This window comes from Drosophila novamexicana, unplaced genomic scaffold (genome assembly GCF_003285875.2).
Source record: "Drosophila novamexicana strain 15010-1031.04,08,12 unplaced genomic scaffold, DnovRS2.1 tig00000817-arrow-arrow-pilon, whole genome shotgun sequence".
NCBI classification, from domain to species: domain Eukaryota; kingdom Metazoa; phylum Arthropoda; class Insecta; order Diptera; family Drosophilidae; genus Drosophila; species Drosophila novamexicana.
The window spans coordinates 2,167,041-2,194,812 of record NW_020824827.1 but is presented as its reverse complement, the minus strand read 5'-3'; the positions used below and the strand labels follow the sequence as shown (position 1 = coordinate 2,194,812).

Here is a 27,772-nt window from a genome sequence, read left to right as displayed (position 1 = left end):
ACATCAAAGTAACTTTACATCAATATAAGTTATTTATTCTGATGATATATATGTGTATATGCGTGTATATATATTTTATACATTTAAATATATATATATATATATATATATGTGTGTGTATATATAAGTACTATATATATATAGCCACTGTCCTGTGTATAATATTAATGCCTCAATTTATGTTTGCTCAACATCGCTTTTGGTTAATAATTACACATTTAATGTACTGCATATATTTAATTATGTGTGTATGTATATATGTATATATATATATATATCATTTCTTTGCACTTTAACCCATGAACTTTAACAATGTCCTTTAATGAATTTATATATTTGTTGTATACTAAACAAATCATCTCGGTTGTTACACATTCAAACGTTCTGCACTTGTACTTTATATATATCATTAATCATTTAGCTTCTTCTTCCATAAATAGCATGCTCCCTTTTCTATATAGTATATATATTTCTATATGTTTTATAATGTTTATAATATAAACTGTTTTTACGCTCGTTATTATTATTTTTGGCCCCCGAAAGAAACTAAAAACTTCGTATGCAATTTACATGCACGAACAGAAAAAGAAAATTGCAAATACAGACATAAATATAAATATAAATCATAGATAGAACATACTTATAGAGAGATGTTTGGAAGCGGTCTGCAGCTTGAACTTTATCCACATTATAAAGTTCAACATTTGAGAAATTATAATAGCTTTCAAAATATTGAAGCTATATTATTGTTTATAGTCTAAGGGCATAGGACACAGTTAAACATAAGGTATGTATGCATACATATAGTTAGATATAGTACATTTACAAGACATTTTATATTATTTTATTTTATTTTTGTTTTTGTTATGGAGTTTAGTTTTGTGTACTCAATGATTCCCTCGCTCTGTCGCTCAAAAACTACCGCAATACACATATGCTATACCTGTTTCGAATCTTTGATAGTTACTACGGATTTGTATCTTTTGCTACGTTTCAACTAGGTTTTCTTTTTTTTTTTTTTTGGTTTTCGAAATTTGAGGTTTTTGAAAATATATTTTGCATTCGACTGAAAAATATAATGTGCGCTTTAAAAAGACCACAAATTCGTATTATTGGAAACTCAAAGGAGAAATTGACACCCTGGGTGCTTAATTAGTTAATAACTCATCAAATTAGTTAACTAAGAAAAATATTGGAAATCCGTCAAATTGAAAGTGAACTGAACTTTGAGTTCAGTTGACATTTCGCTTAAAATCAAAATGAATGTTGTACACATAACTCAATTCTATAAAATATAAATTAATTCTCAATCAATCCCATTTAAAACAAAACACAGCCAGCACATTTCTCTGCACTCTATACTAAACTCAATGATAAAAGCCAGGATGACCAATGGACGACGTTGCTCACGGACACGCGGACATCGCTTACTTCATCTTCTTCTCCTCGTGCGCCTTCTTAACGATGGCCAACTTTGAGTGGGGCGACGATGGCGACAGTGTGCGATAAGGTGCCTCCTTAGTGCCGTGCAGCACCAGCGACCATTCCATCAGATGTCCATGTCGCGTTTGAGCCGAATTGAAGCGTGCCTGGACAAGTATATAAGTATATTGAATCACGACCTTGTCTCATATATATATAGAGTAGCTTACCTCCAATTTCCATGTACCCTGCGGATACTCGCCCCAGGAGTGTGTGGTCATGAAGGGCCATTTGGTGAAACCGTCGCGATGATCATCATCATTGGCGCGTCGTGACAGAATCATGGACCTAACAAAGACAATTATGAAGGGTTGGGTTGACTTTAATTCATATAGAGACACACTTACTTGGTGCCCATTGGCGAGGTGAGGAACAGTTCGAGGTCGCCGCGTCGCGAAGCATTTGCCGTGATGACCGCCTGCACGTGCTCCAAATAATTCACTTCCGTGTCGGTGCCCTTGCAGGCATCCGTTTTGATTTCCCAGAACAGCGAGCGACCCATTATAATTGGCCTACAAAATAAAACAGTCAGGACTTAGCTGTATCGACAAAAACACAAAAACTATGTTAACCCATTCCGTGCACTTACTGAGCGCTGTTAATCTCGCCGGCCTCACAGTGATAGCGTGCTGGCACCGAGTGCCACTGCTTGGCCAGGGTCACCATGGCGCCCGCATCGAGCACACCGAACCCAAAGAGGTGATTGAACTCCAGTCCGACGCCGTTCATAGTCCAGTAGAATCGGTTCTTGGCATCGAACAGGGAATTGCGCTTCGATGTTAGCACAGTCAGATGCTGGATGTCGCGCCAAGTCAGCTGAGGGCTGTTTGCCAAATTGCAATTGAGATTAGCATAAATTGATGTTAGAAATCAGAGCAGAGCGCCCAGTACTCACTTTGCCTCCAAGGCCAGCGCAAAGACGCCAGCTGCCTCGGGTGCCGCGGCGCTGGTGCCCGAATGGGTGGTCGTACATTTGCCATAGAGGTCGGTGGTGGCAACGCCAGTGTTGGGATCCTTGGCACCATTGCTGAACGTGGATGCCAGCGTCGAGCTGCAGCTTTCATCGTAATGCGCATTCTGGCCATCGTTGATGGCACTGTTAATGGATATCGTCCACATGGAGGCGGCATAGCCATCGCAGTTGCAATCATCCTCCTCGCCGCCATCGCCCGACGCCCACACATAGATGTTGCCCAAACCATTGCGTCCCTACGGGTGGCCAGAAATTAACGACGATTAACATCCCGAACAGCTTAAGCTAAATCCAAAGTAACTGTTACCTCATTGACACCCTGGACAATGGCGCGCATGGTGGCATTGCGCGGCCCGTCCACCGTCTTGCCATCATCTGTGGGACCCCAGGAGGCGCTGTATATATGTATTTTGTGCGGCTCGTGGCCCATTGAGTTGGCTTCGATTAGGTCCGTCATATAGGGCTGATCCAGCATGCGTATGCCTGTTGGATATCCATTAGTTTTAATGCCCGTAATTATAAATCAATGGCCATAGTGTTTTATTTGAAAGCCCGCCAACTGTTGCTAGTCGCTGCATTTTGGACTTTTACTACAAGCGATTTATGGCAATCGTAAAAAATATGAAATAAACTGCACGCAATGTGTGCGATTATTGAATATTTCCGATTTTTCACATGATTTTTCCCACTTGTGCCCTAAAACTGACAGATAAGATTCGTGCCGATTTATGTGCCCGCCCACTTGTGGCATGTTCTACCACAGCACTTGATTTTTCCACATTTTTGCGAGCTGAATTGTACTTGGCTCACGTGGCGTATACGTGTTGCAATACTTGTAGTTAAAGCTTAGAAGTCACACAATTAACGCCAGCGCCAGCTCTGCTCCTTTCCTTTTCACTGTGTAACCTGTGTACTGTAATTGCTTCTTGCCAAATCCACTTACCTGCGATTTTGCTGTCATAGGCAACGCCCACGCCGCAAATTCCATTATCTCTGGCAGCAGCCACTTCGCCAGCACAGCGAGTTCCATGGCTGCGGAAAAGAGTAAAAGAGTGGTAGAGAGGGGGAGAGTGGGTGAGAGAGGGTGACCAACGGGGTGACCATGTCATAAATATGTTAGTCAGATTCGCGGCATTTGGGTGCGCGCCTGTGTCGAGGGCTTAGCGGTAAGGGGCTTTCCGCCCATGTAATAAATGTGATAAGCACACAACTGCTGCTAAAGCAAACAAGAACTTCAGCGAAATACCCTCGGATGTCAACTCGAATGCCAATTCAAATAACAAAATGCGCAGCGGCAAGAACAAAACAAACAATTAACAAAAAAAAAAAAAACAAAGAAAAGGGAAGCACAGGAAATATAAAAGTGAAAACGTATAAAAATTGTTTGCGAATTGTTTTGAAATTTTCTTTTTTATGCACAGCTGCTGACTCTGCATAATTGAAATTCGAAATGCCAAGCTGGCAACTGAAAAGTATTTTACGGCTACATCATTGCCATTCGCCGCCAGGCTTTGGTTACCCCAACCCATTGTCAAGATGCTTATGGGTATAAGTCGCAAAGGAGCTCGGCTCCCGGCACAACTTACCTGTTAAACCAATCGTCAGTGTAGCGCGGATAGGGGAATGCATCATTGCTGCTAAAGTCGTAGCTCGCCTCGGCGTTCTGCAAGAGTGAGTAAGAGGTGTGAGAGGCGTAAGAGAGAGACGGGTATATGGCGCTCACACGGGCAAAATAGTTGATTTGGTGTGAGTTTTAAGTGCATTTTTATGTCTCATCAACACATAAGCTGCCAAATAAAGCTGCCTGTTAGCTGCCTATTAAAGTTAATTACAATTTGATGTCTCATTTGGCAAAGCACTTGAATCGTGCACTCTATCATGCCAGGACAGCACTATAAGTTTCCGCATAATCAACATTCATATTCCATTATATGCGATACAAATACGTTCAACGTTTCGTAGATATTCATAAAATAGAACTGTGCTTATAAGAAGCACTTTGCTTGCAGATACCCTGTACCTAGAGATACAGTACCCAATTCTCCCATCGGCTTGCAATAAATCCTACTTTGTTATAATGTTCGATATTTCTATAATTTTCGGCGCATAAAAATCGAAATATTTTTGAATAACTAGGCTATAGCTACAAAAATTTGTTTTTACTATTTAGGGTATTTAGGGGTATGCACAAAGGCAAACATTTTGGATATGTGTATACCTTGACTACCTTAGTCTGCATGCTGCTATAAGTTTCGAGATATTAATTTTTATTGATTTCTTAAAAATAGGGAAAGTTAACAAACACTCTTTGAAGACAATTATCAGCATTTGTAAGTAAGGCTTTTGGACGACATTAAAAAATGAGAGCCTGAAAATTGTAACACACCGTCAGCCAGGATATATCAGACTAATAATCTTTGTGTTATACTTGAGCAGGCAGCATATTCCCCGTAGCCAATGATCTAAAACAAGCTCGATCTATCTATGCCATGTGAAAATCTACATTCAAATCTTCAAATATTAAATATTATTATATTAAATACGCAGTAATATATTCATACGAAGAGATGGATGGACACGCAGACAGACGAACACAGCTAAATCGACTTGGCTGCTGATGACGATGAACAAAATATCATTCACAGTCGGAAAAGCCATTTGTATCACATAACTACTGTAATAAGTATTAAAGAAAGGATTCGCATTCCTCTCGTGTACCTAATTGTTTCGTGCTTGGACAGTTACAGTACACATTCAACTTAAAGGCCCCAACAATATTTTGTCTGCACGCATTGATCAAGCCTTTACTCCTCCTCTATTCGCTATTTTGTAATTGTATCCGTTGCCGACTCCTCTCGAGCGCATTAAATCGAACTTTCAATGAAATGTAATCAGATTGGCATTTTAATAAAGTTTGCATATCGATTTTAGTTGCAGCCGTTGGCAAACTGGGAAACTGATAACTGCGGCCAGTTGAACTAATTCCCCACTGCGCGACTAAGGGCGATCCACAAATTGGTTTTTCGTTGTGGCCATTTGACCATAGCACTCAGCAAATATAATTTCGAAGGGCAACAGCACAGAGGGATGCGTATTGCGTTACTTTTTCGAGTACGATATTTACGAGAATACGCAATTACTTACATAATTGAATTTCAGGTCCGGATGCATGTAGTCCACGCCTGCACAGTGGATGGAATTGAAATTGAAATGATGTTTGTATTAAGGCAGTTACATTTGAGTTATCATCTTCTTCTTCAGTCATGTCGCTTACCGTCATCCATAATGGCCGTGGTCACGTTCTTGCCGGTAATACCCTGCGCCCAGGCGGCCTGCACATTAAGATCCAATCGCACTTTGCCGCCATTTTGTCCGGTATTCTTCAGGTACCATTGCATGGGAAAGTAGGGATCTGTGGGCTCCACATCAACGCTATTCGGTTCGCCCAGCGTAGCTGCATAGTGGAGACCATGAATGGCAGGAATCGCAGGTCGCAGCCCGCGCTTGACACGCCTAAAGCCCGGCTGCTGAACGGCCGTGTGTACCTATTGAATTGTTTCAAGCGGTAAAAATGTATCAATATCAAAATGCTAGCTGTCAACGGCTGTCTCAAGGCCTTCACTCGTCCCCTTGTGTGGGTTATGCATACGTGTTACTCGGAAATGTTAATTTCAAACATGGTGAAATTCGATTCGAAGTGCGGGCTCGGACTGAGAATCTGGTTGCAGACAGGCAAACAAAACGAAACAAAACCAATTCGCATTTGCATATGCCATTGTGCGTAGACTGTTTGCCAGTAGACTGTTGCATTTTGAATAGTAATTATCGGCATTGGCCCACTGGCACGTAACGGACGAAAGGACACGCTGCCAATTGGAATGCAATGCAATATGGTTGAATACAATTTGCCGACTGATTGCCGAGCTGCCAGCGGAAGCGTAAACTTTGACATTTTGTGGCGGAAGCATAGAAAAACCAGTGACATGGCTAAAACTGTCGAGCTGTCGAGAAATTCACAGCAATACTCACCGAGGGATGACTCTTAAGGGCACGCGTGTGCGTCAGGCTGCGACGTGAACGGGCGTGCGGTAGTGTCCTGTGCTTGAAATGATACTCGTGTCCATCGGCGCCTGCCAGCTGTAAAAGAAAAGTAGAATAGCATTTCATTAGATGCGTGCCACCACACTCTTATTCTAATTGAGCTTAACACATTAATTCCCCTCACTTGTACTTGGCGCTCGCTGCGTCAGCTGCGTCAGCCATAATTGAGCCATAATTGACTTTAGCTGGCTATTCTCCGACTACTCTCATATTAACGCACATACTGGGAGTAGCTATGTGCTGTGCGTGCCCATAATTGCGTTTTAAATTGCCAGTCATGGGCATCATCTTCACAGCATCATCATCATCAGCAGCAACAACAACAAATCATCATCATCATTACGTATATTAGCCTTCGTCCTTGGCTAAGCTTTGGTAAATTGAGAGTTCACACCATTGCCCGGGCCCGCTCTAGTTGCACTAGTAATTTTCCATTTTCGCTCACTGTAATTCCAATAAACAGCATATCGAGTTACGCACATTTCTCTCATGTGCCGGGCCCCCCAGCTGCTGTCCCCAAGTTCCCGATGTGACCCCTCTAAAGCACGTCAGCACCCAAAAACTTTGACTTTGCTCAACAACAACGCCCCGATTAACCGACCATTTTTACGCAACACAGTAATAAAAGCCTACAATTTACTTGTCCAAAGTTCAGGTCACATGATATCTATCTGATATCAGGCAATCGAATAATGTTCCTTATCAAACTCAGCAGGAGAGAGTTGAGCATACTCCTCTGCATCCGAATCTATTTAGTATGCATGTACAATTAATACTTTAGCCTGGAAACTGCAGGGAGCAAAATATATATTACATATATGGCCAAAAGCCTCTCAATGCGAGTCAGAGACTAAGTTTTGTCCGTCAGTCAATCCGTCAGGATAATATATATTTACAGACAGATATTTATTAATAATATATATATATATATATATATATATATATATATATATATATTATCACAAATGTGACCACAGAGTCGCATATGTCTATGTATGACTCTTCCCTCGTACACAATCCCCCGTGACTCGTGTTGCTTTTCAAGATAGACAGCGAGTGAAAGTTATGCTGGCAATGCCTTCCTTTTGACCAGACTTGTCGACTGGAATTGGAAACTTGGCCACAGCTTGGACAGCTGTTGAGCAGCTCAGGGCTGCGCAGCCTTTGTGTTATCCTTTCACTCGCAGATTGTGAATAATTAGCAGTTGCCTTGGGGTCATCTTCTTTGCCAGAGACTATCACAACTATTGCGCGGTCGTATAGCTATGTTTGACAACAAAGAACTGCCATGCTGCCAACGCGTTTTTATATATAGAATGGCAGCTAAAAACCAACTTCGACTTTCAACCGTGTCTATTTTAAGAAACGTACTTTTTATAACCTGAGCAGCTGTCAGTGTTTAAGCAACATGGGTTTATGCAGAGTTATGCCACAAAGTATCCTGAGGCCCTAGATGCAAATTGCAAAGGGATTGTGCCTGATGAAGGAGTCTTCTTTTGTCGACTCATCAGCTACCCAAAAAAGGCTTTGCATTTGAATATTAAACGCTTTTTACAGGTTTCAATTTAAGCTAACCAACTGAAAATTTAAGAGAATAATATTGGTAACCAACAGCTGAAACATAAGTCAAGGCTTGCTCCATGCTCTACCCAGACATTAACATGTAACATAATTAATATAGAAAAATACATAGAAAGAAAGCCAAAAGGCCTTGAAAATCGCATAGAAGGGTCAACGAAATTTTAGAAAGCCAAGCCAAGTTTAATCAATTTTATCCATTTACCCACAAATTTAATGTGTGCGGGGCATGAATGAAGGAGTATATTTTAAATTTAGACGAAGACACAAAATTAAACGAGCTATTAAATTGTAATTATCTTTGCTTTTAACACAAGCCCTTCTCAAATGTACAGCATTTTGTAAATAGAAATCGTTGGCAATGAACTTAAAGGGACATTTGAAATGTTTGCCAGCAAATGCTTCACTTATTATTCATGAAATTTTTGGCACCAGGCTGGTGTCCAGGGTCCAAACGGGATACGCGAGACAGAAGCCGCAGCTCGATTTTAGTTTACTTAGACCAAATTAAGGGGACACAGTTGCCGGCTGCTCAGCAGCGCTTTTTATTGAGGTTTGTCAATCGGAAACCAGTGTCAGCTTGTCAATAACCTAGAGCTTCTCTTGGGTGCGGTGCGGGTTGAGGATTGAGGGTTCTTGTCTATTTTTATGCGATGTTAATTTGTGCGTTAAGTACGCTGGGTAATGCAACAGCTGGCCAGCTTTCAGTGCTGTGCTGCTGGTTTGCCATTTAAATGAGGTGACGACCAACTAAGGGGTTTGAGGCAGCGAAAGATAATATAAACATAGCGCGCCTCATATAAATTAATAAGGCAAGCAAACTAATCCCAGCAGCCACATGTGGCTAAATTGCGGGCATATTTTTAGAAGTTCGGTATAATTTTTGCATTATTCCTAATAAATGAAACATATGGCAGCGCAAAAAAAAAAATTAAGTAAATAAATAAACTTGATGCCCGAGCTTGGAGTGGATTGAGCTAAATAAAAATAGCCACATAGCACACAAAGACAACAGCACTCGGTGTAGTCATTGTCTCTATGCGTGTGTGTGTGTGCGAGTGTGTGTGTGTGTGTGTGTGTGTGTGTGTATGTGTGTGCTTGTGTGTAGTACACAACGTATTATAAATATAATGTGTCACAGCAGGCGATAACGCGGACATCAGCCAGCAGCAGCAGCAGCAGCAGCAGCACAAGCCAAAGCAAAGTCAGACTAGGCGAGCAGACACTTCATGTGGCATGTGGCATGCGGCATGTGACCCCGCCTCGACCCCGAGGCAGCGCTTCGTGTGAGACGCTTAAGCCCAAGCAACACCCACGCACATTTAGCAACATTTGTGTCTGTATGTCTCTTTGTGGAAAGTGTGCGCCTCGATTGCCAAAATGGCGTCTACAATAAGTTGAATATATCGTAGCTCATAGTTTATAACTTAATGTGTGCGCAGGCAACAGCAGGCGGAGGCGTCGCAGTCGTCGCCATTGTCAGCGTCACTTGTTGCGTCCAGCACCCCCCCCGCGCACTCAGTTGAGCAGTATATTAATTTGCATATGCCCAGAAAACAGGGCAAAGGCGGAGTAGTTACATCAGGGCACGACCGCAGAGTGGGCGGCGACGCGTGTAGCATGTGACATGTCATCTCTCAAACGCTGTCAGGATCACAAATATATGGATTTTTACCCAGCGCGAGAGCAGAAAACAACAGAAGGTACCGCCAACCAACAATATAAGCTCCGGCTAACAAAAGCAACAGCTGCATTGTTGATGCATGTCACACATGCATGCACACATGCACATACATGCGTGTGTGTGTATGGCAGTTTGTTTATGCGATTCTGATATCCCTGCAGACAGCCACGCATGGCAGGTGGTGGTCTTTTGTTTAGCTACAAGCTTAAATAAGTCAACAAAGGATTAAAGCCGACAACAATATGCACAAGCCTTTGTGCATTTTAGCTGATAGGACACTCCATTAGCTCTAAATGTGTTCGCGGTTCTAATTCGCGGAATCCCTTTCAAGGCCAGCTAACTGCAAGGTATTGTGCATTAAATTCAACTATAAATAGTTAAGCTATAAGTGTGTGCATAAGAAATGAGATTTGCGTTTAGCTCTTATGTATTCCCATTAATTGGCTAAGTCTTCATCGGCAGCAGAAAAGTAGGCAACACTTTTTGCTGCAGCCCGCAATCGCGAACATTCTTATTACATAATAAGCTTTGGCATTATCTCAAGCTATTTATATTCGACAGCTAAAGTAAAATCCATTTGTCAAACTTTGCCAGCCACTTCCACTGGCTCAGTGCCTGTCACTATTAGCCGCACTTTATCAGTGCGTGTCACATTATCAGTAGCCAACTACATTTCTAACAATCTAATGGCATTTGTGCAAATGACTACTGCCATGCGCAAGGCAAGTGTTATGTACTCAAATACACGCATATCACACACAAACAGATAGATACGAGCTCCATGCAAGCTGATAATAGAACTCTTTGCAGCAAATACCAAACGGATAAGCGTATATAATTGTGTGCGTTAAACATTTTATATATAGCTTTTACTATTAAATGTTCTTTAGGTTTCAAAGCTAGCTAAAGGTGGTTATTAAAAGTAATCCGAATCGTAAGCTGGAAGGCTTCCGCTGCTCTACCAAAAAGTTGGCAAATTGCAAAAAGTTTATCTCAAACGGCTGCAAAACTTTAAATTGAGAACAACTACAACTGCTGTCAAATAAATATTTTCTGATGGTTGAAAACCTGAGAAAATTTATGCTTACTTTTGTTAAGCAAACCTTCTTAATACATCTAAGGCTTTATAGGTATTAAGCAACTATTTCAAAAAGAAGACCCTGCAAAAACTGATTTATATATATGTGTGTTATATATATTTTCAATAAATCAGTAGCAAAAATGATGCCTCAGAGAAAAGAAATAGAAATGCATCAAATCAATTTTGTTTGCACAGTTTTTTTTTTTTCTACATATCTAGGCACGTACGTCAATTGCATTTTTATTGCATTTGTAGATTTTTATTGCAGCAATAAGTTGCAGCAAATAAAAGCAGGCAATTCGATTCCAGCTAATCAGTCAACCACAAGGGCAGCACATTTTTACCTATTTGATATTTGCATGCTTTATGGGCAAAGGTAGCCAAGTGCAAAATCAGGTGAGCATCAAAGTCACCTTCTGTTGGCATTTGGGATGTCTGAAATTTAATTTAAAAACCTTCAGCATATGCGACCAGCTGAAATTGTGGCAAATAATGCAAGCAGAGAAATATTGATTGCCGGCTGCGTAAGCTCTATACACACACCCAGGCGGCAATAAAAGGCATGTAAATTTCGCAGAAACGTAATGGTGAAGTTGTGTAAGTATATATATGTATATAAGTGTGCGTCAGACAGGTGGTAAATGAGAGAAATGCAAATGAATGCCACGAACTGCTGAATAATTCATCAGGATACACAGCGCGAAAGCGAAGACAAACAGCAGTCATGGCTAATAGGCTTTGATTGAGGCTTTTGGCATGTGCCATTCGTTGTGCCGGGTCTGGTCAGGCTGGTATAGCTTTGATTTGTTGGCCTCGGCTTGGGCGCGTTAGCTGCTAACGAGTTGGCATGTGAGAAGTAGGGCCAAAATAATTGAAAAGTTATGCATGGCTGTAAGTTTAAATTGCATGAATATGAGCAGCCGAGTTGTCATTGCAGTCGCTGTTGCAACAAGGGCTGAACGTGACATGCAATTAGCTAAATAGCACAACAAGTGGTTGTCATGACAGCCAAACGAAATGGGGCGACTTTTAATTAAAAGTTGTGACTTGAAAGTAAGTAAATGCTTAACATGGCAAAAAGAAACTCATTTCGCGAGTGGGTTGCATAGCTATAAGCCAACCCAAAGGCCAGGCCAGGCCGGGCCGGGCCAAGCAGAAATCGATAGACACACTGAATAGGAACAGAGCGAGGTCAGACGCGTGCGAGGCGAAGCTGGCCGGGCCGGGCCATCATAATCTTATAAGTCCGTTTGCTATTTGGAGCAAAGACAACATTCCCGCTAGCAAAGCAAAATAATTATCTGGCCCACTGTTGACATTGACATGCTGTTCGGCGCATGCTGCGTATGCGTGATTTTCTACGACATCAGCACAAACAGGCGGGCCTTACAATTAAGAGCGCATTCCATGCAGCACTCCAGTCGCCTGCTGGCTAATGAAATTTAATGATTTTATCTTATTTTCTGTTTTTTTTTTTCATGTGTCCTGTGCCCCAAACAATTACATTGAAATGTAATTACCCGCATGCTGAAGCAAAACTTTTTCGTCTGCCCTCTGACATTTCCAGAGTACCGTGTTCTTCGTAAAGTGAAATGTCTTAAATATAATTTACAATTTTCAGCAATTACATTTACTTCAAGACCAGCACACACTCGCTTTGCAATGGCGGAGCCGTTTATAAAAGGACAAAAGCATTGAGTCGGTCTACAAAGTATCCTGGGCCAAGTGTATCTATTAATCTATTTATTTATTTATCTAATCTATCTATTTATCTTGATATATAAATATATATAAGGGAAAAGAAGTTTATTTCTTTGAATGAAAAAAATAATTTCGTTGGAATTTAATTTCACTCACAAATTTTTTACATCTATAAATCTCACAATTTTTATACCCTGAACCCATAAAAATGGGTATAAGGGTATATTGTATTTGTGCAAAATCCAAATGTATGTAACAGGCAGAAGGAAGCATCTCCGACCCCATAAAGTATATATATTCTTGATCAGCATCAATAACCGAGTAGATCTAGCCATGTCCGTCTGTCTGTCCGTCCGTCCGTCCGTCGGTATGTATGAACGCAAGGATCTCAGAACCTATAAGAGCTAGAGAGATTTTAGATGTAGGTGCTCCTAGTTCCCGCGCAGATCAAGTTTGTTTCCGATAATCGATAACTTAGTCCGTTTCCAAGCAATCGATAAAAATCGATATCGATATCCTGTTTTTTGGCCAATTTTGGTAAATAATAAGAGCTAGAGTCACCAAACTTGACATATAGCTTCTAAAATAGAATATATACATATATTTTGAATTCTTTGAAATGCATATTTCTCGGTAGTTAAAGTAATCAGAAATACATTTAACTTGATGTTTGATTGATAGCATTAGCAATACATCACTGCAAATGCGGTTATACGCTTAAAGACTATGAAATATGTTAGATATACGTTAATATATGATGACACTATCTGACTCATATAAGCTCGGTGGTATATACTACATATGAATTTATCTTTAAAAGCGACAGATCCCAATAATAATACATTAACATAACCTAAGAAAGAGGTGTTAATCTGGCCTTTGACTAAAATATTACAGCATCCCAAGTCTAGCCTGACTAACTCACCTAACTTGACTAATTTTAAGTAAAGTGTTGCACAGGAATTTGCAAGAAACATGTAAATATGATCGATTTTAATATTTCACAAGTAATTTAAATGAATTTTATAACTCGCAAACGCCAAATCAAATGTTTCAATTCATGGTTGTGATAAAAATCAAGCATAAAAAGGCCGCACAAATTAAGGACCTTGATTAAATTGTCAAAAATCTTAAAAATAGTTTGTTCGCTTTGCTGGTAATTAGCAGATAATGATCCAAAAACTTCTTAATAGACGCACATTAGTGCCAAATTAACGCCCAGCCTGAGACATAAAGTTTGCATTAAGACACATTTGTATGCATATATATATTCAAATAACTTAAAATAATACGGGCATATCCAGTGGACCAGGGGGGTTGTTCGCATAATATGATACCTCACATGCTAACGAGAAGCTTGCAAATATTTGCCAAAAGTTGGCTTTTTCATCAAAGTTTGCCAACTGTTGGTCGTAAGGCACAAATGGGCCAGGAGTAAAAGGTTTAGGCGCGCACAAGGAGCAAGCTGTGTTAGGTTGTGTGTGAGTGTGTGTGTGTGAAGCACAGGTAAGTTCCACTTATATATACATACATTTTGCATTCATGAATTTAATTCAAAACTAAACGACTTTTCTCAAAGTAAAAGAGTGCTTTATGTGTGAAGACAATGCCAAATAAATTTAATATTAGCACAAACTACTTTCTTATCTAACAAACTTTAATATATAGATAATGCCCGCAGCCATATAAATAAAAAAAAAGTCTGGACAAAAACCAATTTATATTAAGTATTGAACATAGCTCGTGTCTAGCTTAGACTGCACCGCATCACGATTCTAAAAATAAATATATATACACATACGAATTCACATCGACTCGGGCCACAACGCTGCGTATACGTGATATTCTTTTCAGTGTGCTTGGGTGTGCGGGTGTGTGGGTGTGTGCATGTGTGCGTGTATATGTGTGATGTTTTTGTGCCTGCGGTTCTTATATTTTCAGATTTCTAGCATAACCTTATCCAGGCATGTGCGACTTCGTCTCTGTTTGCCCGACGTGCAAGTCCTTTGTTTGTCTTTTATTTGCCAACATATGTTTGGCTTGAGTTACAAATTGCCAGCAAACGTCCTTGCCGTTAATTTGCGGAGCTGGCAGGGAAGAGGCCGCAACATTTGTAAAGTCCTTTTTCATTTCGCATAATAAATGAAACGAAAACAGCCCACAAAGTGAAACCGAAGCTCTAGTTGAAGCTAATGCGTTTTCTCCACAGCCACATCCCAAATAAATAATATAAATTTGCCTCTGTCATACCTCTGCGTCATTTGGCCATTTCTCACCGCCCACCTTTAAGCTGTCTATACGGATAGTTATATTATATATATATACTATACTTTCATCTTGATTATGCAGGGCAAAAACCTAATGAACGTTGCATAATTTATGAGCATGAACAAGAATATGGACTGCAATGTGCAGCTATGCATATTTAATGAGCGCTGACATTCCACAAACTTTTTACGTTGACAAAGTTAAAGCGCACATTATGATGCTGCCCTCATTTAGGTTTCAAACTTTAAATAATTATAAGGACTCGCTTATTAATGCTAATTTTTTAATTTTTATATATAACGAATTTGTACAATAGAACAACAGATTCCCCTAACCCAATTCTATTATGCCTTATATAAATACTGCTCATACAGCCTAGATAAAGGAGCTATATGATATATAGTAAGAAGATGTTTCTCAGATTGGGAATAACTTCTTTACGATCGATCCGTTCTACTTGCCAAGCAGAAGTGCTTTTGTCTACTCAGCTGTTGATTCTGATTACGAATTATGACTATGAATCATATTTATAATCCGTAAATTATTTAGATTTATAAATCATATTTATAGTCCGTAAATCCTACTTAGTTAACATAATGGCAAACATTTATTTGATTTATTATTGCAGTTAGTTTCATTAAGATTTCTGCCAATATTCGCCGCTTCCCTTACAAATGTGCTGCTCTGACTATCTAAACTTATTCCGGCTTCCTTTGTAAGTCAAGCATATAAATACCTTAGGAATATGTCTGATGTGTCCCCTTAAAAGCCTTGCACACTTCTCTGCAAGGGTATCAAATAAGTTGTCCAGGATATTCTCCATGATTTCCGTTTCATCCTTTTACACGCAGCTGCAACTTTTTGTTACCAAACATGCGATTGGTAAAAGTTCAATGCTGACTTTTGAATTTTTCAATTGGCATTGGGAAAATAATTATAGTTAATTACAATATCTATAATTCATATAGCTTGTCACAACGAAACTAAAGTTGCGGGCGGGGCTTAGTTTCAGCATATGTTAGAAGTATTAGATATACAAAGAAACATTGAATTAATGATATATATGAAACTGTTTGCCTTGACTGACTAACTGACTGACGGAGTAACTGACTGACTGATTGACTGAATGTCTGACTGACCATAAGAACAAGCAACTTGTAGGAAACTTTTTTGCTTTCCATCCGTTTAGCCTCAAACTCATTTTCAGAGATCTTTGTTCATTTGTTTCATTTGAGACAGGTCGATGGATTATAAATGCGGCTATTTTTTATATAAGGGCTAAGTTTACAGTTTTAAACTATCGTACATATGTCCAAACAGTCTGGATCGGACTACTTTAACATATTGCTGCCAAGGAACGATCGGTCTAAAATTAAGTACTTGTATGGAAATATATATATATATTAATTAGCTGATGATCGACTTCGAAGAAGTGAACAATAATTGTGGTCAAGAACGCAGCCATATGAGTGTGCCATGTCGAAGCTTCGAGCCAAGTGGCAGTTCACAGGTTCAAATTCAATTGTCAATTTGCTATGTGTATATATTCTTGGCAGCGCAATATATTTCTAATAATTACAACATTTTTGCTAATACATTTAAACAGAAGTATTTGCTTTTATGAAGCAAACGTGTTATATGAGAAGTCAGGCCAAATATATAGACAAATTGAGGGCAATTTGAGCGGCTTATATCTGCCCGAAGTTGTTGCGCATCAGACAAATAATTTCTATTATCAAGTGCAGCGTTATTTTTTTATATTCCAGTTTATATATGGTGTGTGTGTGTTATATAAGTGCCTTATATCGGCGTGGAAACAACAACAAGCTGATGCTGTTGTCAAGGCTTAGGATGGTTTGGTAAACAGCATCTTAACGCTTTGTGCAAGGATTTGCGGCACAGTGCCTACTAACAAGCAGCCCACGGCAGACTTGAGCCTGTTGCGTTTTGTTAGCTTTTAAAGTTATTACACACACACCGCACGAACAAAATACACACAAAAGACAACACACATACACACACACACATTAGTTAAAACTTTGCGGCAGCCCAAAGACAAACGTTAGGAAAGGCGCTTTGAGGCATTAACCAGGCGGCACTTCGTGAATTTGTGCGCCCATAAAGAGCAGAAGGCGGCTCGGCAAAAAAAAATCAAGCCAGGTAAAATACGGCAAATGCGTGGGTAACGCTACGTGGGAGCTGACCGTCCAGCTGCACGAAATTGGCTTACTTGAATGTAAATATTTAAATTGTGAGACTCAATTCCAATCTGCAATTATATTAATCGAGGTTTACATATGTAAGTGTATATCTGACTGGCTGACTGGCCAAAACTAACAGTTTATTGCTGATAAGGCCATAACAACGAAAGCAATAAAGCCCAAAGGCAGGCAGCGCCAGTTTGACATACGCTGCGTATACGCAATATCGATTCGAGCAATCAACCGAGCGTAAGCGTGTGCCTCAGCCCGTGTATGTACCCTATTCCCTATTCCCTCTAAGGCTGCCTTTTTCCCGTTTTTTGTATATATATTGTTTTGTTGCCCTGTCGTGCATTTTTTGTGATTTCTGTTGGCAGATAGCGTTTGACGTAAGAGCAACAGATTTTTCGGCAACATGTACGGCAATTTTATTGGCCCACGCCCCCGAAGCGTACTGATGGAATTTTGCTGTTTATCTGCTGCGAGCATCGGAAGCGAATCGTATGCGCATTCAACACAAATTTTCAATTAAATTTCCGTCTATATTTAAGTTTGGCCGAAAGGTTACCCATTATATGCAAAGGTTTCACAATGATCCTGGACGGGAGTACAAAGGACAGTTCATGAGCTGTCCTCAGTTGAACAATATTTATGAAATTTTAATAAACATTAAAAATAGATTTCTCAAAGTCTAATCTATCAATTAATATACAAAAATAACTGCCTAATGACTGGCGCCTTTGGAATTAATAACTTTTTAATCCGCTGAACAAAATGCATTAGCGAAAAATCGTTTTACCCATTGTTCAAAATGCCAAGAATAATTTTGTAGCATGCAAAAGTGTTATGAAAATCATTAAAATTAATAAATTAAGCAGAAAAGGGGCAGAAGAAGCGCACTTCACAGCATGTCAGGAAATCTGCTCGGGAAAGAAAATATTTGCTCACATTTATTTGATAACTGAAAGAGCAGGGTGAAGCTAACAGATTGCGTGGCCAACTAGCGAATACCCTGTAATCTGATTACTCCGGCTGTCTAATTTGTTATCGAGCTTCGAAAATGCCAGAGAATTTATATTTGATCGAGTTCGTGGAAACGAGTCGAGTTATCGAAATTGTTAAATCAACTTTTCTTGTGTACAACACAATAGAAGAGATTCATGCAATCCGCTTCTTGCTTAATGAAAGTTTCGTGCATATTAACTCATTTTTTTCCCCCAGCAAGGATAATCACAAGCAGCTGACGCATAAGCCGGGAAAAGTTCTACCAAAACGCAGTGAGCTGTAAATAGAATTTTCCGCGACCGTGCAAAGTATGCATTATGCCAGTAAACCGCCCACAGGTCTGCTTCAGCGTGAAGTGCTTAAAACAGAAATCGCGTGAGAAGTAACAGGAATTTGTGGGATCAAGGAAAAAAGTAAGACGTAGGTAGTTGCGCCTGCTCGACGACAAAATACTCTGTTAACCCTCAGTCAATATAATATTTTAGCGTGCTGCTACGCTTTGAATTCCCTCAATCGTGAAATTCACAACAAATTTATTTTAAACTCAATTAGGATATTTATTTAAATCTGTGCAAAATTATACTATTTACCTCTGGCTATATAATCTATATATCTTTGGTTATCCCAGATCGACGCAATCATACATACAGTCAGACGGACAGACGGGCAGGCCTTAATCGACTCAGCTCGTCGCCCTGATCAAGAATATATATATACTTTATGGTAGCCGACGTGAAACCTTCTGCCTGTTTCATACATTTGCACATACTCATTACTCTTTAATTCACTTTCAGTGGGTACAGGGTATAAAAAGATAACCCAAAAAATAATGTGGGCTAAGTAATTAACAAATATTTGTTAACAAATAATTAAAATTCAAGGGTAAAAGTGCTAATGTAACCAAAAAATATAATATATAAATGTGGAAAACCAGAAAAAATGATATTCAGAGTTTTGGGAAATCATTTTTAATCATACAGAATGGAGAATGGAGGTTGCAAATGGAAAGAGAAAGGGAGAAAGAGAGAGAGAGAGAGAGAGAGAGCTGAATAATGCTTCGCTCAGCTACTTGATTAATGGAAACATAAAGGTCTCTCGATAAACTTTGTTGTTTGGATAATTAAAGGAGTAAATATTTAATAAGAAAAGAACGTATGATGTATTGATGTATGGACGTTTGATGTATGTATAAAAAAATAAGCGATGTATGTTTTGTGTTGATCTTGGAACCGTAAAGACAACATCGATACTGAGAGATTCGATATTTGCCATACTTTTGAGCGGTTGAACTGAGCGAATGGATTGTCGAGAGTTTAAATACAATTTCGGACTTTACAAATATAGAATCATAGAACTCCACATTGTGCTGGTTTCAATAAATAAACAAAATGTGGTAGATGCCAACAATTTTCTAATAAATATAGATAATACTCTCTCGAATCAATACAGTTATGATATTTGTTTGCAATATGTAAGAAGCCCAAGGCAAAAAGTTACTGGTCGAATATATTTTGTATTTTTTCAAAATTAACAGAAGCTTTACAAACATTATTCTTGTTCGTTATTTCACTTTCCTACAATAAGCATCTATTCCTTTATAAAGTAATGCGATATGTGTGGAGTGGGTTAGTCTAGTTATTCTTATAAACAAGCCAAGGACCTAGCCCAGAACTAGCACAACTCTTTCTGTTAAAAATTCCAAGAATTCGCAGCAATAATAATAAAAAAAAGGTCACAGCAAATGTAATTAAGAATGCAAGAGATGGGCGATAAATGCGGCTAGTGAATATCTTGCAAACATAAATTAGAGTGCTCTAGTGGGGTGTGCCCGACTAGGAAATACCCTGAACCGCTTTCATTATATTTCTCAACCAATCTTGAGCAAATTTTCAGCAGTAGATCTTATTATGCCATAGAATATACGTATATTTTCAATTATACTCTCAATATCTGATTTATTTATTTGAGGGTGGTGCGAAAACTCTTTTCTTAAATAAAAAAAAATTTAAATAAACATTATAAACGAATGGTAAACAAAAAGACAGGCTGAATGGGATTGGCCGGATTGAATTTTGGTTTTTTCCATTATGAAATAAACAAATATTGAAGTTAAGAATTTTGTCCTTTTTTTTTAATTTGAACAGATTAAATTATCGCATCTCTTGCGTTCTTCATGACATTTGCTAAACTTTTATTGATATTATTAATATACGAATTCGTATTTAATAACAGATTTAAGGTTTGTTACTAACCAAGCTCACTAACTAGAGTCTAAACTATGTGTTTTTTATAAGCTTTTATGGCCCTAAAATCAAAAATAACTCTTTCTTCCTAAGAACCAAAATTCGAGCAGTTCCAGGTGCTCTCGTCTGGCATAAAATGAAGACCAATTTGCAATTCGAGGCACAAAGGAATTCCCTTACGTGAACACTTCCCCTGAATTGGATTGTGCAACGTAATGACCTTGTTAAGGTGGCTGTCCTGCAATCAGAGCCAGACGATGCCAAGTTGCAGCTGCGTCTAACTATGGGTAATAAATGTTAGCAGCAGAGTGGGGCCAAGGAGAATGGCGTGTCTCAGGTAACTGGTCGTCGGAATGGGGCGCAGCAAGGGCAACGCCGTGGACAAGTCCGACCGTATTAACTTACACATAAATCAGCATTATATAAATAATGAAGAGCGTATAAACTAATTGGATTTGGCGCCTGCTTCATATTTCTTTATTGACGCAATTGTTGACCCTGATATAATGTTATTGACGGCCCGGCTACCTAATTAAGGCAACATGCCGGCCAATTAATTTTTCGGCCAGTATAAGGCTGCAACTCGAGCTGTCGAGCTGTTGAGTTGTCGAGTTGTCGCTGATGTTGCCACCAGCATATGCAACAAGTGGGCCAACCACAATAGCTGTCAGCAGCAGACGGCCAGCGAGATATCATTCAATTCCTGTGACTCATTGTGTACTATTTTTGGCGCTGTCAGCGCAAATAAATACCAAGAGCGACATGTAAAAATGTTATATATATATATATATATATAGTATGCTATTACATACAGTTACATGCTGCAGTTGCTGGCCTTGTGCCCATTTGCCACATGCAACATGCAACACGAAATGTTTGAAAAGTTGCGCCTAGACGATATGCAACGAAAAATTGCCGCGTGGCAGCCGGAAGTTGGCCAAAGCCGCAGCTGACTTTAGACTTTGTAATGTTTTGTATGCCAGGGCACGCGCCCATCCACACACATGCACACATGCACATGTACACATGCACACATGCACACATGCACACATGCAGACGCATACACACCCACTTAAGAAGCCACAATTAAAAAAGCAGCCCTTGAAGACCGCGTTGTTGTTGTTGTTGTTGTTGTTGTTGTTATTGTTATTGTTGCTGCTGCTTGTCACTTTTGGGCGGAAAACCTGCACGAGCCGTCGGAACATAGAATAATTGATTTTTCACAGCAAACGACGAACTGGTCTTTTGTAATAGGTAAGGAGTACAGTGAAAGCTCCCTTGAGCAGCCATTTCTTGATGCGGCTAATATTTTCGACTTGTCTGTTTCTTATACTCTTTGCAAAAGACAAGCAACTTCCTTAACGGTAAAATTTGTAGAAAGAATTAACTAATTGCTTTTTTTCTCATTCACATGCATAGTAATTGAGTTTTTTTTTTTTTAGGTTTGAGTCAGTTAACGCGAGCATTCACTGTACTTGACTAGTTACTTACCGGTCCTAGATTGTCGAAACCATACTTGTCGGCCACCTGGTGGGCGAAGTCATTGTCAACGCCCCGACGGAAACGCACCAGAAATGAGCTGGTGAAGACGGCCTGATTACCCAGGCCGCCGGTGACGCTGCTGGCAGCGGCGTCGGCCTCGCCGATCAGCAGCGGCAGCAGCATCGCTAGCACCAGCATCCCGATGCAGAGCAGTCGCCATGAAGCAGCAAAGCTCCATGCAGCTGCCGCAATGAACATTTCACGTGTTTCGCCTTGCAAGTTGTTGTTGTTGTTGTTGTTAGTTGTGTTTCTTTGCTTATTTTTTTCTGCTATTTTCCTTTTGAGTCTGTTTGCTGTTCAGTTCACAATTGCGACGATGGGGCAACGCTGGCGCCACAAATTCGTGCACACTCTTTTTGTTGGTTCAGTGGTGGAAACGTGGGCTTTCGAGAAGGAATGTCAAAAATAAAGGCCGCGCTTCACTGACCACCAGCAAAATTCGTACGTTCGAAATCCTTTAAAGGCCGGCAACACATAAAACTTGTAAGCCTTAACGTTGCTTGGACAATTTATTATAATATTATTTCTGGTCTCTTCTTACTGCAGTTGTGCTTTATAAAATTAATTTTTGTCTGCGCTGTGTGGCTGCGATTAGCGGCTTGTTATGCGCTGCCACGAACTTCACTTTGGCGTTGCGCGCTGAAAACTGTTTGCCTGCGTCGGTTGTGGACGCCATTATGAATATACGAACGGCAAGGCAGCTAACGAAAGCATTTGTGAAAAGCTCGACGAAAGCTTTGCTAGCGCCCACACCCCTGAACAGTTGGCGCCCACACAGAGTGCATTTCATTTGTCGCGCTAGTGCTGTGCTGCTCGCACGCCCAGCTGGCTGCTCCTTTAAGCTCTTTGTTCACTTCAGCTTTGTTGTTGTTACTTTTGCAGCTTGGTTTGCGCCTTGTAGACGTCACCAATTTAGTTGACCCGCTGCTTCTGTTTTTTTTGTATTCCTTGTATACCTATTCCTCTGGCTCCGCGCTAACTGTTGTCGCCTATTCTGTTTTGTTTTTTCCTTTTTTTTCTTTTTTTTTTTGTCGATTGCTCGGCTTGTTGCTCGGCTGCGATTGGTTTATGCTGCGCATTGTCAACATATGGCAGCATACTTTATGTTCCAGATTCGTTGCATTTCACAAAAGGCAATACATACGCACGCACTCACATATATGTATATGTTCATATGCTTACGCATGTATGTGTGTATGTATGGCCGTTTGAATTGGGTCTTAAGAGTATAATAGCTGAAAAGAGCTTCAACTTTGACCTTAGCCCCAATGAAATGGGCTACGGCCGAAAGCGCGCATTAAACCTTCTTTATTTATGATTGTGAGCTATCGTCCCTTTAAAAGTTTACATATTCACATTCATTTGGCCATAATCTGCCGTTAAATGAGCGAAAATATTTTATTATTTTGTGCCAATATTTTATAGATTTATTTTGATAATAATTAACCGTTAATGGTGAAAATACTTAAATATTTTTTTCAATATTTTATGCATTTATGTTTATAATAAATATTTGTTTAAAAATATTTTATTATTTTGTGCCAATATATTTTGCATTTATTTAAATAATAAATATTTGTAAAGTAAAACTTAAAATAACATTGTAAGACTTAAATATCTATTCCATATTCTTTGAGCTTAATAATAATTAAACTAAAAAAACTCTTGGGAGCCTTAGAGGTACATTTATAAAGGTTATTCATTAACTTAGCTAAAATACTATTTAGTTAGTTTATGCATCATAACCTTAAGTTCGACAACTAAACAATACCATACCTTACTAATTATTAAGAACTATAACTATTCATTGAAATTTGTATAAAGCTTGTTTGGACACACAATATTATTGGTTTGGGTCTTCATTAGACAATGCTCCGACGTCACAGGAAGGCGCTCGATATTAAATCTGGCGCTCTGTCGCTTTGTCCTGCGCAATTGTCGCAATCCAACCTCTCAAATCTCCAAAAGCTGGAACATATGGTCCGTGGCTCGATGGCAATTGAGCAGCAGGTTTAAATTACAATTAAGTTTTAATTGAGCTTCAATTCTAATTAAACAAGTATCTTAAGAGTATATGGATTCAATTAACGTATACATCTCCAATGAAATAACGAGGAACAAAGAGGCGAGCGAAACTTGGAGCACACCCAACTTTTTGCGCATCACATTCGGTACAGGTAGATGGGAAGCCGTTGGAACAATTTATTGTGGGCGTCAAGGCATTGTCTAAGGCCGCCTACCAAAAAGATTGCCTCTTGCTAAAAGTATAGATATTTATATATTTGTGATAAATATGAAATGGGAACTAAGCCATCATTTACCACTTGAGGTAGCGGGCGACAGGGCGTGTGTGCTGGCGTGACGTTTTATGCGTGGCGTATCTGATACTGGCATGCCTGCATTGGCGGCGGAGCAGGAGGCGGAGGAGGAGGCGGAGTTGATGCAGCGCTTAGCTGTGGACGCACTGCAGCTAGCGCTGTCATCGCCGGCTGTTTTGCTCGGCATCGATTTGTAACGCTGCAGGGCGAGGCGCGGCTTCTTGGGATTTGTAGCCTCCAGCATGGCCTCGTCGAGGGCAAGAAACCAATCCTCTGTTTCGCTTTCATCCTCCAGAAACTTCATATAGAACGAGGACTGCTTCTCCTTGTGGCTCTTGTGATGGCTGGTGGGCGTGGTTACAGCCGGCGTCTGCCTCGGCGTCTGCTTTGGCGCCAGCTTTGACTCCAGCTGCTGTGAGGCCTCAATCAGAAAGCAATCCGTATCGGAATCGTTAAGGAAATCGGCCAAGGCGGGATCCTCCACAGCACCTGCAGCTATTTCGGCATCAGCTGTCGCTGCCGGTGCCACAGTCTGTTGATCCAACAGCTGCCTGTGCAGCTTGTCACAGCGCTCTTTGAGCAGCTCATGGTCACGTATCTGCTGCGCCCGCCATTGTCTGCTTTCGAACTGTTTGCGCCTGTGCTCATTGGCTGCGTCTCGCACCTGTTTGCGTCGATCCTTCTGCTTGCACGCATTCGGCCCGAACTCTTCCGAATCAAAGCCGCTGTCCGAGGTGGTGTTCACCTTATCGCCACGCCCATTCTTATCGCAGTTCCAGCGCCAACCGACTTCCGGGCTGCCGCTGACCAATGTCTGAGAGAACAGGCAGCTGGGCGAGAGGCTGTTGCGCGGCGAAAAGTCCAGGCTGTCGTCCAATGTGTGATTCTTTTTGCTGGGCGGCGTGCTCTCAACATTGTCGCCAATATTCACCGCGGAAGATCTGGGCGAGTCTCCATCATTTGCAGCTTCCTGTGATGCGCTGGCGCGAACGCGACTTTGAGGTGAGGCTGCATTTGATATTTAATTGTATTATAACTCAGCAGAGCAGCGCTGGAACTTACCACTGTGTCGTTTCTGAAGTAGTCTGCTGCTGAGCGTAAGTGAGCGTCTTTTGTTTAAAGTCGACGCGTTTTCCATTTAGTATTATTAATTAATTAATTTAAAACATTCAATGACTGCGTCACAAAATGCGCTCAACTCAATCCGTTTGGTATTTTTTCGTGCTAATTGATTATCACATAGTGGTATTAATGTATCGATAGACAAGTGTGCACTCAGTTGATTTGATAAAGTTATCGATATATGTGGCACTATTTTTATTTGTAAAAATCTAAGGCCTGCTCGGTTGCAACCACACAGCTAATTTATTTGTAATACATACATACATATTTATTGCTCATTAAAAAAAAACCCACTAATTCGTTCTTAATTGAATGGTATTTTTTTGCAATTTAACTTCATTTGGTATTTTTAGTGACAAATAACATCGCTGTCAAAAGCTGATTGCTGCAGCATGGCAGGGCTGCACAGGAACAGTTGGATTTGAAAAAATATACGTTGATCGTTTGAATTGCATAAGAATTATGTACAGTTATTTACATTAATACATTTTATTAACAATATCTCATATATGATTAATGCTTCATTGATATAAACACACGCTTTGAGTTAATTGTTGCAATATTTGACTAATTCACATAAATTCTTATGTTCTGACTAAAAGAGACAATATTTACCGTAACACAGAAATAACGATATTTTAATGCTTAAAAATATATTAAATGCATGTTGAGTTAATAAACAAGTCCTAAGATAAAGGGTATTGTCCACCACAAAACTCACAAAAATCACTAAAAATTTTTACTTCAACTACAATGAAAATTTTGCCGACTTACAAGCCCTTGTTGTACCACACTGTGTCCAGTTCGGGACGCTTCTTCTTGATGGAATCGCGCACTTCCGCCTCCAGGGAGTCCACCTTGATGGCCGCCCGCTGGCTGAAGAATGCACAGCCCAGGGGCGTGGCAAAGAGCAGAACAAAGCCACAGAAAAGCGTTTGGATCGGCGCATTGGCACGCGGATATCTCTTGAGGAAGCCGCGCTTCTCCAGCTTCTCCATCAGCAGAGGCGTCAAGGCTGTGCAACAGAGCAGGAGGAGTAGAAGGATTTAGATAAGATTCAAGCACTCAAAGATTAACGTACTCATTCCGGGCATGGCCATGGCAATGCGACTGACCACCACAGCGGAGATGCCCACAAAGGCGGCCTTCTTGGAGATGCCGACCTCTTGATTCTTCTCGTCCACCAGACTGACTCCGTTGCGCAGCTCCCTGCGGAATAAACAAGCCGTGTTAGAAGCTCTCCTCCAGCTAAGTCTCAAATCTCTCTACTCACTGCATCCGCATGCAAGGAATGTTGATGCAATTGGCGGCTGCGACGGCGACCAGCGGCACCAGGCGCCCGATCAGAGGATTCATGTTCTTCACCGCACGGTTCAGGCTGAGCGCCGTGCCCAGCGCGCCGCTCGTGGCCAGGCAGTAGGAGGTCAACAATTGTCTGTCAAATGGAATAGAATATAGCTTAAGTTCGGGGTCACAAGGCAATCTCTCCCTGGAGCCCAGGCTGGGGGGTGGGGGGGTAACTTACGATTGACTAATTGGAGATGTGCCCGAGCGATTCGTGTAGTTGACAATCGCGTTGAACGTTTGATTGAACCATTGCCAGAAGACGACCGCCGGCGTTGTTTTGTAGAAGGTCATCATGCCTAAATAAAAAAAAAACAACAACAAATACATTAATAGTTGTTTATTAATCAACGCGCGGAAGCGAATAGTTGAAATTGTCCACAATCTTCAGCTCAGGAGAGGGGCGAGGTCGTTAGATGGGCTGGGAGGGGGTATACTCAAGGTCAGGAGGGGGGGAGGGGGGGGTGGTGGTTAGTAAGATTAGGGAGGGGGTGTACTCCAAGTGAGCTGAGGTGTGAGGTCGTTAGATGGGTTGGGTAGGGGGTATACTCCAGGTCGGGCGAGGGGGGGACTTGTTTGATGGGTTAGGGAGGGGGTATACTCCAGGTCGGGCGAGGGAGGTCGCTAGATGGGTTCGGAAGGTGGTACACTCCAGGTCGGGAGAGAGGATCGTTAGATGTTGTTAGGCAGGGGGCGTACTGCAGATGAGAAGAGGGGGGGGGGGGGGGGGGGCTGGTTAGATGGGTTGGGAAGGAAGTATAGTCCAGATCAGGCGAGGGGGACATACTTACAGCCCGTGATAAGCATATTCATCGGCATCTGGGCGGACATGCGTCCAACGATGAGCTGCTTCTCGCCCGTCTCCGGATGAAATGCCGAATCGTACAGATACTTGGCCTTCCATATATCCTCCAGCGAACTGGCCTCGGGCACCTCCTTGCCGGCCCGATACTTGATGACGATCTGACGCGCCCTCTCCAGCTCCGCATTGGAGGCGAAGACGTTCAGCGGATTCGTGACCAGAATGAAATGCTTGACACGCCCCAAATATGTGCTCTGATCATATTTGGGCCTATCAATATCTACACGGGGTATTGCAGTCATTTTTACCAAATATATTTTTTCCTTA

At 40.8% G+C, this 27,772-nt stretch overlaps 3 protein-coding genes across 3 annotated transcripts; all 3 read right to left on the bottom strand.

Moving 5' to 3' along the window:
* Positions 1-108: 108 nt before the first annotated feature.
* Positions 109-22,493, bottom strand: LOC115764078 (neuroendocrine convertase 2). The gene is made up of 12 exons (XM_030706927.1): positions 21,809-22,493; positions 6,485-6,592; positions 5,730-6,000; positions 5,600-5,637; positions 4,042-4,118; positions 3,399-3,487; positions 2,763-2,938; positions 2,378-2,691; positions 2,072-2,305; positions 1,830-1,994; positions 1,653-1,770; positions 109-1,589 (listed from the first exon to the last, which is right to left on the bottom strand). The coding sequence occupies exons 1-12, from the start codon at positions 22,055-22,057 to the stop codon at positions 1,428-1,430; spliced, it is 2,001 nt and encodes a 666-aa protein (XP_030562787.1). The 5' UTR covers positions 22,058-22,493; the 3' UTR covers positions 109-1,427.
* A 1,022-nt stretch (positions 22,494-23,515) lies between these two features.
* Positions 23,516-25,373, bottom strand: LOC115764049. Its single transcript, XM_030706890.1, has 3 exons — positions 25,240-25,373; positions 24,181-25,185; positions 23,516-24,117 (listed from the first exon to the last, which is right to left on the bottom strand). The coding sequence occupies exons 1-3, from the start codon at positions 25,313-25,315 to the stop codon at positions 24,086-24,088; spliced, it is 1,113 nt and encodes a 370-aa protein (XP_030562750.1). The 5' UTR covers positions 25,316-25,373; the 3' UTR covers positions 23,516-24,085.
* A 440-nt stretch (positions 25,374-25,813) lies between these two features.
* LOC115763999 (sideroflexin-1-3) lies at positions 25,814-27,770 on the bottom strand. Its single transcript, XM_030706819.1, has 5 exons — positions 27,435-27,770; positions 26,825-26,942; positions 26,573-26,734; positions 26,381-26,508; positions 25,814-26,314 (listed from the first exon to the last, which is right to left on the bottom strand). The coding sequence occupies exons 1-5, from the start codon at positions 27,745-27,747 to the stop codon at positions 26,070-26,072; spliced, it is 966 nt and encodes a 321-aa protein (XP_030562679.1). The 5' UTR covers positions 27,748-27,770; the 3' UTR covers positions 25,814-26,069.
* Between the last annotated feature and the right edge of the window lie 2 nt (positions 27,771-27,772).